This window comes from Neomonachus schauinslandi, chromosome 7 (assembly GCF_002201575.2).
Source record: "Neomonachus schauinslandi chromosome 7, ASM220157v2, whole genome shotgun sequence".
Lineage (NCBI taxonomy): Eukaryota > Metazoa > Chordata > Mammalia > Carnivora > Phocidae > Neomonachus > Neomonachus schauinslandi.
The window spans coordinates 3323143-3337181 of NC_058409.1; the positions used below are offsets into that span (position 1 = coordinate 3323143).

At 36.8% G+C, this 14039-nt stretch overlaps 1 protein-coding gene across 1 annotated transcript; it reads left to right on the forward strand.

The window, feature by feature from the left end:
* The first annotated feature begins 9954 nt into the window (after nucleotides 1-9954).
* On the forward strand, nucleotides 9955-10914 carry LOC110581196 (olfactory receptor 2T6-like). Its single transcript, XM_021690947.1, has one exon. The coding sequence runs from the start codon at nucleotides 9955-9957 to the stop codon at nucleotides 10912-10914; it is 960 nt and encodes a 319-aa protein (XP_021546622.1).
* Nucleotides 10915-14039: the final 3125 nt, after the last annotated feature.

The following is a 14039-nucleotide window of genomic DNA, read 5'->3' on the forward strand; positions in this document are numbered from 1 at the left end:
TAAGAGTGTCATCTTTAAATACTTTTAACAATCTCCTTTTTGATGCTTTGTGTCTTTCAATCTGGATCTCCTGCCATCTCTTCAAGGAAGAAAGGAGGCCTCTATGAAGATAGAAGACAAGGAAACCAAGGAAGTTCCATTTTATTTGCTAAGTTTCTAAGGTCTTATCTCTTGTGAAGTTGTCCATAACTAGTTTTGCCTTTGACCAATATACCTTTTTCTAGGTATATTATACTTAAAGGTGATCTACTGTCATCAACTTCTTCACCTCCGTTCTTCAAATGGTAAGAAAACCATTTGGCTCTCTTAAATAATGTGCATGGGGGCCAGGGTGGGCTAGGGGTGGGAGAATGGATAAAAAAGGTCAATGATGTGCAATAATTCAGATATTTTGTGTGTGTTCATTTCTCACACACTTGATATAAGTTTAAAGCATGGGGACTTAGGTAAGATGACAGAAGGATTAAATTGAATAGGTTTGGAAAAGAGAAATTTTGGTGGAGGTGTAAGGAATTAGGATGCTTTACCTAAGAAGAGTAGATTGGAAATCAATGAAGCACAACCCAGGAGTCCAGAGGCAAATAATTTTGACTGAATTAATAATGCCCAAACTGTAGACTAACACCTAGTTGTCAAACCTAAAAACATGGGTTATTATTGAGCTATTTCTAAATACTGTCATATTTTTCATTTATTACACATAAAGATAGATTTCTCAGGTAAAAATGAAATACACTAAAATGGGGTCAGCAGTTGGGTATAATAATGGATATAGGTATAGAATAGTATATAGATATGATATAATATAGGCATATAGGTATAGTATAATAATAATCATAGAAACATTGTGAGAAGTCTGCAAATTTCCTGTTGCTTCAACTATAAAATGTCCACTCACTTGTTTAAAACAAATATCGCTTTCTTCCCCCAGTGCTTAGGCCACAGATAACCAAATAGTGTATCATTCTGGTAGCATTGTGATTAAAGCCAATAACTATTTCATGAATGATTTTACTTATTGCATTTTGTGGCCCACTTTGGACACATCAAGAAGCAGTATCCAAAAGATGGGAGTGCTCTTTATTAATGGCTGTGGCTGCTGGTTGGTCAGATGCTGTGAGGCTGTGTTTGAAGTACAAGGTGACACACATTATGTGGTTAAGGGGACAAATAGCTGACACCATCACCTCTCTGACTGATGTCATTAGCTTTCTTTTTTTTCCCAGAGACCCCATGTTGTCCTGATTCAAGAGGCCTTTCAAGTTAGCCTTTTGGTACAGAGTGACTTTACAGGGAATAGCAAAAGCAAATATTTACCCTTGTGTCCCCTCATGTATACATTTGAAATGGTAAAATATTAAGTAATTAATTAACTTAACTAATTAAATTTATTTTTATTAAATTTAATCAATTAATTAATCTAATAATAGACTCAGGAGTAATCTATTGATATATAGACTGTCTATTATATACAAGACTGTTCTAATGGCTGTAAATATAAAGGCTATTCAGAGCCATCCTCAAATAGGTCACATTGTAGCTGGAAGACAGAAACAGCAGATAAAACCCCCAGGGAGACTGCTACAAGTTGTGGAAACAAGTCGAAAAACTACCATGGGGGTAGGGGACGGTGTCCTCCCTGGTCTGAAGTTTGAGAGCATCAAGGAGAGATTGAAGGTGTCTTTATGGAACTCTGATTACCATCAGGGTCTAGTCCATTTTACTTGGAAAAGGATTAAATATAAAGTTTATAATATACAGTAAGTGAGATACACCAGATTCTAGGATGCTCTGGTAAAGTGTCTTCCTGATCCCTCAAGTGCCATTCTGTTCTGCAGAGTCTCCAGGATGTTTTCTCTTGAGCCGGGTTTCTTCCCTTGGGCTTATTCTTTCCTATCTCAGTACTAAAATTGCTGAACTAAGTATAGGTAATTATGTTTCTATGCATATATATTTCTGTAAATGAGTAGTAATATGTTTTTTTAGTCAAAAATATATTATGCACATATTTACATGACCAAAAAAAACCTAAACTACATCACTATTATCAACAGGTGTAGGGTAAGTTGCATAAAGTTTAATTTTGTTAATCTGGTAATGTTGATTATTTAGATTGTTTCCAGTTTATTTTTACTATCAAAAGCAATGATTCATTAGTATCTTTGCATACACTCGCATTTTCAAATTATTTTTTTCCTAAGAATAAATTTATAAAAGTAGCTAAAGTGTAGATATTTGATATCAATAAATATTGCCAAAAACATCTAGAAAAATTATTTTAACTTTCGCTCACACTAGCAGTGCATGAGAGTGCATGAACTCACTTCCTCATATTGAAAATCCTAAGGGGCACCTGGGTGGCTCAGTTGGTTAAGTGTCTGCCTTCGGCTCAGGTCACGATTCCGGGGTCCTGGGATGGAGTCCCACATTGGGCTCCCTGCTCAGCGGGGAGTCTGCTTCTCCCTCTCCTCCCTGTTTGTTCTCTCTCTCTCGCTATCTCTGTATCTCTCTCTTAAATAAATAAATAAAATCTTTAAAAAAATCTTAAAAGTATGGGGCTCTTGGCTGGCTCAGTTGGTGGAGCATGTGACTCTTGATCTCAGGGTTGTGAGTTAGAGCCCCATGTTGGGTGTAGAAATTACTTAAAAAATGAAATCTTAAAAAAGAAAATCCTAAATGTTACTGTCATCCTTTAAACATATCTTTTTCTTATTAAAAATAACATTTCTTTGTCAAACAGATCTGAGTACTGTATAAATTTTTCTTTCAGAAATGCACATACATTTATTTTATTCAAGTATTTGAGCCATCTTATCTAAAGATTGTGAGTTTAAAAGAAAAGTCTTAGGGGTGCGCCTGGATGGCTCAATTGGTTAAGTGTCTGACTCTTGACTTTGGCTCAGATCATGATCTCAGGGTCATGAGATTGAGCCCCACATTGGGCTCTGCACTCAGTGCAGAGTCTGCTTGAGATTCCCTCTCCCCCTGCCCCTCCCCCAGCTCTTGCTCTTTCTCTTTCTCAAATAAATAAATAAATAAATAAAATCTTTATAAGTAAATAAATACAACAAAATTTTATTCTTTAATTTGCATTTTTTTTTTTTTAAATCTCTGTAGGGGAGACAACACTTTACCTCTACTCATGTTATGTTTAGCTGGGACTCTTTAACAAAATGATGAATTAACAAAAGAAAAACAACTTATTAATATGTGCAGTGTACAACACCTGGGAGAAACCTCGACAAAAAAGTAACTCAAGGTGATGGATTAGAAATGAGGCTCAAATAACATCTTCAACAAAGAATGATGAATTCATAGAGAAATGATAGGATGAAAGAAAGCACTTCTAGGCTTCAAAAGCAGCAAACTGGGAATGTAAATACAAGAGAGGAAACTAATAGAGTAAGGTTTGTTTGCAGATTTATCAGGTACCCTCTCTAGGCTGCTGAGAGTCTGTCTCTAGGAGAAGGATAATTTATATTTTGCCTTGAGGCAGGAAAGGGAGAGGATTTTCTGAGTTTGCCTCTTCTTAATTTCCTTCAGCTCAAAATAATTTTTATGTCAGAGAAACATCTGGGGGTGATATATTCCATTTTTCTTCATCTCCATATACATATTATGAAATTAATCTTTCCATTTATTTGAATTCTTATTTTATGTGCAGCACCAATTATATGCTATGATTTTTGTGTATCTTTTGGGGGGTCATGGTGGTGAAGGATGTTTATTTCTAACCACTCTTTTCTGTCCAGTTGTTCAACTTCTATATTTTATATAGATCTCACAGAGGTGAATACACTGTCAAATTTTAGCATTTTTCCCTCTGGACATTTAACACATGCTCATTCTTTCAGATAAAATTTAGAATTATTCACCAAGTTTCCTATTGGGATTTCAATTAAGAATGCATTTTATTAGTTTCACACTTTTCTCCGAGTTTAGTATGTTACCAGCTATTTCAACATTTTGTTGATATTTTTGTTGATATTATGAACAAATATGCAACAAATATAAACATTATGAGGGCATTTGATGCTCTTACTGACACCAGAGAGTGTCCATGTGGGAAGTTATGTGAGCTGAGACCTGAGGCTATAGAAACCAGAGGAAGAGAGAATTATGCTCCTCGCAGGGGGAATTTCTGAGTCTGGTTATTTGCTAGGAGACAAATGCTAGAAATCGATGGAGCACCAGAGAACAGAGGATGAATATTCAGGCTACTGAGAGCCATGAAACCCACATTCAGGACTATGGATTACAAACAATGCAGAGCTCTACAGAGTGTTGAGAGGTACTGGGTTTATATGAACAGATTTGCAGATATGTTATTCTTAAGGCACTGCTGTGTTTAATGACTAATATTAACTTGGGGAATTTTAATCTACAAGTGAGAGTTGTTTATAATTATAGGGCAGTGGTGTTTTTTTTTTTTTCAGGTTCTCTGGTATTTTAATGAATGATGTATCTGTAATTTTATTTATTGGGTTTTTCCTATATAATAGAATCACTTTATTTTTTTTTAAGTTTTTATTTAAATTCCAGTTAGCTAACATACAGTGTAATATTAGTTTCAGGTGTACAGTTTAGTTATTCAACACTTCCATAAACACCCAGTGCTCACCTCACAACAAGTGCATTCCTTAATACCCATCACCTATTTAACCCATCCACCCAGCCACCTCCCCTCTGGTTCTCTATAGTTAAGAGTCTGTTTTTTGGTTTAAATTATATTCCATATATATTTAAGTCACTCGCTTTGTTACATCTTTTAAGTCTATATCTTCCATTTTTGTACCTCTTCTGATTTGCTTTCTTAGAGTGAAACTACACTTTAAAAGCGGGGGTTTTATCTATTACATTGTTGCAAACTAACAATTGTTTTCTATCTAATCTCATTATATGCTTTTTTTTTTTTTACCTCCTGCACTGTATAATATATTTTTCTTCATATTTTTCAGTGTTTTAGAATGCGCACACACACACACACACACATTCTTTTGTCTCATTCTAATACTAGTACTGATTAATTGCTCTTTTCCTTATAGTTTTCTTTTTGAGTCATGAGTTTTAAAAAATCTATCTTTCCTCACTCATTAATTAAAAGAAAAATGTTAGACTTTTGGTGATTGTATATTCATTTATCACTGGTTCCTTCCACTAGACTATTTGTTCCAAGAGTTCTAGAACACTGTCAATGTATCTTCAGCTCCTAAACCAATGGATGACAATACATAGTTAAATGAAAAAAAAAGAATTAACGCAGGCTTTCTGGTGTTCCCTAAATTTCAATGTAAATGAAATCTGTTTTTTATGTAGATAATTTGCATTCAATTTTCCGACCTGCATATATATATATATAATTGTTGTTAAGAGTTATTTTTAATTATATGCAATTTTGCAATCATATTTACACTCTTTTTAAACAAATATACTTAAACTGATTTCAGTGGTCATTATTAGTAACATTACACAGTTTCTGCTTTATTCCTACTTCTCAATTTTTTTCATCTACAGAAATATCTGGATCTATCTTAGCGTTTATTTCTCACAACATATCTCAGAATGTCTTCCTGGGTCATTCACATATTACTGACAACTCATATATACCTAATAATATTGACAATAACCCTTATTAAACACTTAGCACATTCTGTGCATGGTCTGAGAAATTTATGTTTATTAACTGGTGTAGTCCTGGAGACATGTGTCAATCCTGGCATTACAGAGCCGATGGGAAAACTAAGGCAAAAACAAGATAAGTAAATTGACAGTGGTCACACATCTAGGTACTGAAGAAAGAACCAAACCCAGGAAAACTCTGGCTCTGGAACACTCACTTTTTTTTTTTAATTAACATATAATGTATTATTTGTTTCAGAGGTAGAGATCTGTGATTCATCAGTCTTACACAATTCACAGCACTCACCATAGCACATACCCTCCCCAGTGTCTGTCACCCAGGCACCCCATCCCCCCCACTACTCCAGCAACCCTCAGTTTGTTTCCTGAGATAAAGAGTCTCTTACAGTTTGTCTCTCTCTCTGGTTTCATCTTGTTTCATTTTTCCTTCCTTTCCCCTACGATCTTCTGTCTTGTTTCTCAAATTCTCATATCAGTGAGATCATGTGATAATTGTCTCTCTCTGGAACATCCACTTTTAACTCCAACATCACATGTCTTCTGTTTTGGACATTTCTTCCCTTTTATTTGGTTTTTATCATTATCAAAAAGACATTTGTGGCCAGTCTGAATTTTATTTTGTTGTAAGTGACTGTTTTTCTCCTTTCTTTTATTCCATCTGTATGCTTCTAGATTTTTTTGTACTTCTTTACTTCCTGCTTGTCTTTCCTCTATTTCTCCCTTCCTTCCTTCTTTTTTTTCCTTCCTTCCTTCCTCTTCTCCTTCTTCCTCTTCTTCCCTTTTCATATTGCTTTCACCTCGATAATTTGCAAGGACATACATAAGTGTATGTACCATTTATTACGGAAAACATCCATACACACAGTCTGTTCCTTTCCCAACAGTTTTCTTCTTTTCAACTTGTTAATAATTCTCTTATATTTGTGGAAGCACTCTTTTCAAAGCCACTGATTATTTATACTTTAATTTTGTATTGCCATTATCCCATATCTATTACTTTGTTTCTTATCATTTAATCTCTGTGCTTGTATGTTTCCAGGGAGCTACTCAAATTTTATTCCCCACAGTTGTGATACAATTTCATATCATCAGCACTGTTCTTCCCTGCCTTTCCTATAATTTCTCACCCTGGTACCATAGTTTTAGTTGTCCTGGGTAACTTTCTCTTTCCCTTTCAGGGATTAGTGTATGTGTTTCTCCTCTCCTTAAAAGTCCCTAGCTTTACTTGGTCTCATTGGCTTTTCTGTGGGCTCCTTCTGATTTTAGCTCATCACTAGGAACTTAGTAAATATGCTCTAGAGGATCCCCACTCTGGGCATACAGAAGCCAAATAAACAACCAACTCCTCCCCACTCCTCAACACACAATCCATTCAGGCTGTCTAAAATTAACAAGCAAAACTGTACAATTATGTTTTAATTTTTGTTGAAAGATTAGGAAAAAGTTAGAGAAAATATTAGATTTCTAGTTAGCTTACTTGTATTTTCCATCATTTGTGCATGTTTCCCACTTTCCTGAGTCAGGTCTCCAATTCACTCTGTTGAGACTGTTCCTCTAAGCACCTCTCTTGTAGGCATTTTGGCAAAACTCTACTCCTCTTCTAAATAATTACATGAGGAAATTATTTCTGGGGTGTGGGGATGAAGATGGGAAAGCAGAATCTACCCCAGAGTAGATAATGACTCAGAGAGAGGCAGCCAGTCCTTTGTCTGAGTGGATCTTTACTTGTCAGCCTCCTGTAATTTGGTGGGCAAAACTGGACAGCTCTTTCCAAACCAGGTAATGACTAGTGTCCATCTTTTTATTTGTCAACATTGTTGAGAGGGAATTATTTTTTCAGCTTCAAAGTATATTAACTAACTGGAATTAAAATTTTTTTAAAAAACTCAATAAAAGTAAATAGAAAGAAAAAAAAGTAAATTTGAGCCAGGCTATGTGGGGAGTTTGCAGACACCTTCAAATTATTTTTTTTAATATTCTGGTTGTTCATGCAATGGTAATTATTACCTAGTGTCTTATTCCTCAGTGATTAATCTGAAAGTGAAATTTAGAAATGATAATCTTTCTGGAATGAGTTTTTCCAGAAACTAGTTTGCACAAGTCCCAACCTCTCACTGAGAATTCCCACAAATGACAATCATTAGTGTGATCAAGAAGAATGTTCTGAAAGTCTATCATTTTAAGTAATTTGGAAGACAGTGCATGGAAGGATTGGGTAGTATGTATTCCATGGGTTGTAACTAAGAAATGAAATGTTACCACAGCAACAAATTGTGAGTATTCATAACACCAGAATAATCCCCCTACCATAGTAGCTTATGCTAGATTAGCAATTAAATATATTTAACTATATAATTAAATATAATTAATATATAATTAAATATATATTAACATTTGCATAAATAATATGATATTTAATCATTACAGCAACACATAGGGTTTCTGTGATAACCTTTTTTTTAAAGATTTTATTTATTTATTTGAGAGAGAGACACAGCGAGAGAGGGAATACAAGAGGTGGAATGGGAGAGGGAGAAGCAGGCTTCCCGCAGAGCAGGGAGCCCGATGCGGGGCTCCATCCCAGGACCCTGGGATCATGACCTGAGCCGAAGGCAGACGCTTAATGACTGAGCCACCCAGGCGCCCCTGTGATAACCTTTAATAAGGATAGTAGAACTGACACCATAAAGACCCCTTTCTCCAAACTGCTGTTCCTGGCCCAGGACACTGCCTCCTAATTCCATACACATATAGCTGCATCACCTGCCTCTTTCCATGGTATAATAACTCAGTACATGCAATGGGTAAAATAATTTTCCAATAATTGAAAAATTATATTTGGCCTTGGAAGAATGGCAAAACTAGTGAAGAATTTTGGGGGAGGATTCTCTTGTTTTCATTCTATATAAAAGATGCAAATATACTACCAGTCCTTATACTCTCTGAGACCTTGCAGGATATCCTGTTGCCCTTTAACCTATGTAGTACTTCATGTACCCTTTATTCGGGTATCATGCCTAAGGCTTATGACTGACCATATCAGGATGCTCTTGAGAGTAAAGCAAAAGGGGAGGAACACATGCTAAAGCAACTGGGATCCTGGGACAGGAGGCACAACCAAGACCGCCCCAGAATTACCTGGATGGGAGTTCCCCTCTTGTAAATCTTACCAAGTCCACAAAAATGCAAAATCAAGTGGAAAAAAATCATTAGCTCAAATATACAAAAGGGAAACAAACAAACAAACAAAAACAACAGAGTGAATGTTTGTTTAAATTCTCAAAAAATATTACAAGTTGTCAACCAACTTCAATTCTGCTGATAATATTTAGAAAATAATTTGACTTCCTTACCTTGGCATACATGCCTTAAAATCTGACCTCTGGCAACTCACTGCCCTCTCAATCACAAGGCTCTGCTTGAACTATCCTGAACATTAGCTCATTTCTGCCTTAGGGATTTTAAATTGATATTCATTCTGCAGAAACACCTTTCCCCCAAATCTTCACATGGATTCTCCTTTGCTACACTTCATTGCCTATGTTAAACTTTTCCTCATAGTATTGATGAGCATTATCCAGAACCATCATTGTCCTTTATTTGCTTACTCCCTTTATCTCACAACTAGAGCCATAAGTCACATGAGACACCTCCTCTTTTGTTTATAATAGTATCCATAGTGTGTGGAACACAGGAAACTCTCCATAAATAAAGGTTGGAGTGTGAATGATTTAAAAAATCAACAAATGAGTGAAGAAACAAATAAGGTCGATTAATGATCAGATGGACAATGTTGTAATCCAATTTACTATAGCTCATAATTTTCAGCTGTATCAACAACTTAATAGTTATTTCTAGATGAGGCTGATCACTTTTATAGTTGTGACAAAAATTCTCAACTCAATAAAACATCTTAACAAATTGTTTGGTTATTTGAACTACCTCGATTGTTTTGCAGTCATATCCATGTTTCAGATAAAGGAAGTCAACTCCAGATGAAGAAGACTCTCTGGGGCTCACATGTTCTGCAGTAATAACTAAACTCCCTTAAACCAATCATCAGTTGCCAAATGTTCATTCATCTTCATGCCACGGAGACTCAACTTTCGAATTATTCTTCAACAAGAAGAAATATCCAAGAACGAAAAAGTTGCAAATATACCCTACAACATATACACACATACTAAAGGCTTAATATTAGTTATGTAAATAATTTTAATTTAATAATGCTTCTATAATAAGACATATTATATACTGGAACTTTCATTAACACCCCCACTTATTTCCTTATACCCCCAGGTCCAACTCAACACCATGGGTGGAGACAATAAAACCTTTTCAAGTGACTTCACCCTCACAGGGCTCTTCACTCAAAATGCAGCCTCAGGCTTCCTTTTCAGCATCATCTGTGTCATCTTCTTCATGGCCATGATAGCTAATGGGGTCATGATCTTCCTGATTCACATATACCCTCACCTGCACACCCCTATGTACTTCCTGCTCAGCCACCTCTCCTTTATTGACATGATGTACATCTCTACCATTGTGCCCAAGATGTTGGTCGATTATCTTGTGGGCAAGGGGACCATTTCCTTCATTGCCTGTACAGCCCAGTACTTTCTCTACATGGGCTTTGTGGGGGCTGAATTTTTCCTGCTGGGACTCATGGCTTATGACCGCTATGTGGCCATCTGCAACCCCCTTCGCTATCCTGTCCTTATGAGCCACCGGGTCTGTTGGGTGATCTTGGCCAGCTCTTGGTTTGGTGGTGCTTTGGACAGCTTCCTTCTCACCCCTATCACCATGAGTCTCCCATTCTGCAGTTCCCAAAAGATTAATCATTTCTTCTGTGAAGCGCCCACCATGCTGAGGCTGGCCTGTGGTGACAAAGCTGCCTATGAAATGATCATGTACATATGCTGTGTCGTGATGCTGCTGATCCCCTTCTCTGTGGTGATTGCTTCCTATGCCCAGATTCTCATCACAGTGCACCAGATGAAGTCAGCAGAAGGGAAGAAGAAGGCCTTTGCCACCTGCTCATCACACATAATGGTGGTGGTGTTGTTTTACAGGGCTGCCCTATACACATATATGCTTCCCCAACCCTACCACACACCGATCAAAGACAAGGTCTTCTCTGCCTTTTACACCATTCTCACTCCTTTGTTAAATCCTCTCATCTACAGCTTGAGGAACACAGATGTAACCGGGGCCTTTAAAGGGGTTTTGGCAAGATGTCAAGGGGTTCCTGGTGTGTCAAGGGAAGGATTCTGAAAGTCTAAGTCATCCACATCTGCTCAGGGGCACATGGGTGTTGTTATTCCGGGTTATACCATGGGTAATATGAAAAATGCATTCAGCAACTGCCAATGCCAATTACGTTGAAAGATGCATCAGCACTACTTTCGTCAAAAATGTGAAACCAATTGTAACATTCACACATGAATAATGCCAAAGTGCCTAAATACCGCTGATGTTTATTCCTTTTTTGTGTCCACCCATTCTGTTACTGGACTCAGTGGGTACCTTTCCTCAGTGAGTGTAAGCCAATTGTACATCCAAGGCTTACACTCAGTCTGGTGTGGAAGCTTTTGTTTACTTACAGTAAGCAAGCAGAACACTGGAGATATTTTCTAAAGCAGTGTCTCTCCTGGGGATAGTGCAGTTAGCTTTTATTCAGTATGCATAGGAGTCAAGAGTCCAGAAGATCGCATATACACTAGGGAACTTACATATATCCTATTACTTAGGCATTCTAGTTTTACTGTGCATGCTTAGCATATACCACAAGTTCAAAAAATGGCCTAAGCTCTAACCCTGAGAGGAGATTTTAGTATTATAATGCACTAAAGTTAACTGTAGAGCAGTCTCAGGGGGCTTCTGCATATGCTTCAATTCTGACCTGTTTCAAACTGGTTTTGTGTTAGATTTCATATCTGTGCATGTCATGTCCTCTTATAAAGGTGTTGGTGCTTTGCCTTTTCATGTGGTTCTTCTGAGTTGGGTTCCTGAAAAACATCTTATAGAAATAACTTTACATACCACCTGGAGTGACCCTTTATGTTGGTTACAATTGCAGTTATTATCTCATACTATTTCTCTGATTGTAATTAATGTATATTTGATCCCAAATGTCTGGTTAATATTACATACTCTGCTCACTTTCAGTGTTCTCACAAGAATTAGTGATTTTTATTATGCTGTTTAAATGGTCCATTGGTGGAGTTTATAGAAGGGTTAGGTGTGCATACATTTGAAAGATATTTAAAAGATACTAAAATATCAAAACACTTCAAAGGGAATACTTAAATAGGCTCAGATATTTAGAAAATCCAGACATCCTCTCTTTGAGTAGCAACTGAAAACATTCTTCCTTTAGGTAAATTTGGAGCTGGAGAAAATAAACCATGCACTTTTGCAGAAATGCAGATTAATCCTCTATAGGTCAATTTTATGGTGTTATATTTGTTAAATGGTAAATAGTTATTACATCAGAAGACACTGAGAGATGGGAGAGAAAAAAGTGCTCCATTAATTCATAAATTCAGTAATCCTTTTTTTTAAAATATTTTATTTATTTATTTGAGAGAGAGAGAATGAGAGAGAGCACATGAGAGGGGGGAGGGTCAGAGGGAGAAGCAGACTCCCTGTCGAGCAGGGAGCCCGATGCGGGACTCAATCCCGGGACTCCAGGATCATGACCTGAGCCGAAGGCAGTCGCTTAACCAACTGAGCCACCCAGGCGCCCTCAGTAATCCTTTTTAAGTCTTCAATTCATTAAGATTTTTTTTTAAAGATTTTATTTATTTGACACAGAGAGAGAGGGAACACAAGCAGGGGGAGTGGGAGAGGGAGAAACAGGCTTCCCACAGAGCAGGGAGCCCGATGAGGGGCTCGATCCCAGGACCCTGAGATCACGACCTGAGCTGAAGGCAGATGCCAAACGTCTGAGTCACCCAGGTGCCCCAAGATTATTTTAATACTGTTTTTCTCATTTAACTTTATTTTTTAATTTAAATTCAATTAGCCAACCAATAGTACATCATTAGTTTCAGATGTAGTGTTCAATAATTCATCGGTTGTGTATAACACCCAGTGCTCATCACATCAAGTCTCCTCCTTAATGCCCACCAGACAGTTACCCCATCCCCACCACCCTCTCCCTTCTATAATCCTCAGTTTGTTTCCCAGAATCCAGAGTCTCTCATGGTTGGTCTCCATCTCTGATTTCTTCCCATTCAGTTTTCCCTCCCTTCCCTTATTTGTTCTCCACACTGATCCTTATATTCCACATATGAGTGAAACCAGATGATAATTGTCTTTCTCTGCTTGACTTATTTCACTTAACAAAATACCCTCTATTTCCATCCATGTAGATGCAAATGGTGGGTATCCATCCTTTCTGATGGCCAAGTAATATTCCATTGTATGTATGAACCACATCTTTTTTATACATTCATCTGTTGAAGGGCATCTCAGCTCCTTTGACAGTTTGGCTATTGTGGACATTGCTGTTATGAATATTGGGGTGCATGTGCCCCTTCTTTTCACTATATCTGTATCTTTGGGGTAAATACCTAGTAGTGCAATTGTTGGGTTGTAGAGTAGCTCTATTTATAACTTCCTGAGGAACCTCCATAATGGGGAGGGAACTGATCCTGAAAACTGGGCATTTATTTCAGCTCCATTTTTTTTCTTTTTCTTTTCTTCTTTCTTTCTTTCTTTCTTTCTTTCTTTCTTTCTTTCTTTCTTTCTTTCTTTCTTTCTTTCTTTCTTTCTTTCTTTCTTTTTGAAGTGAAGTGAAAGTTTATTAAGTGAAGGTGAGAGCAGAAAGGAAAGAAGAAGCTCTCTAGAGTGAGAGGGGTCCCAAGTGGATTGCCATTGAGGGCTTCTAGTGACAGTTCGTTATTGAGAACTGACTGGGAAGCTTGTGGCCTTGAGTTTCTGGTGCCGCCTCGGTTTGAGTTTAAACTATTGCTACAGTGTAATCATGGAAAATGGCCAAACTTCAAAGAATTAAGTCATTAAGGATGTTATCCATAGTTCAGCTCCATTTTTTCAAGAAATTCTGTCCATCATTTAATGTCAGTGACACCCAATTTCTGTTTCTGTGAAATTTGAGCTAATATACGTTTTTCTTTGTAAGATTTTAAAGATTAAATATGAAAAATGTAACAAATTCTAGTATTATTTTAGCTATTCTTAACAAATGTAATTGCTTTTCATCTTCATTATATCTGTGCCTTTATCTTTTACTTACCCCAGATTCCATTTTCTTTTTTTTTTTTTGAGTTTTAATTTTTTTTTATTCTTATGTTAATCCCCATACATTACATCATTAGTTTTAGATGAAGTGTTCCATGATTCATTGTTTGTGCATAACACCCAGTGCTCCATGC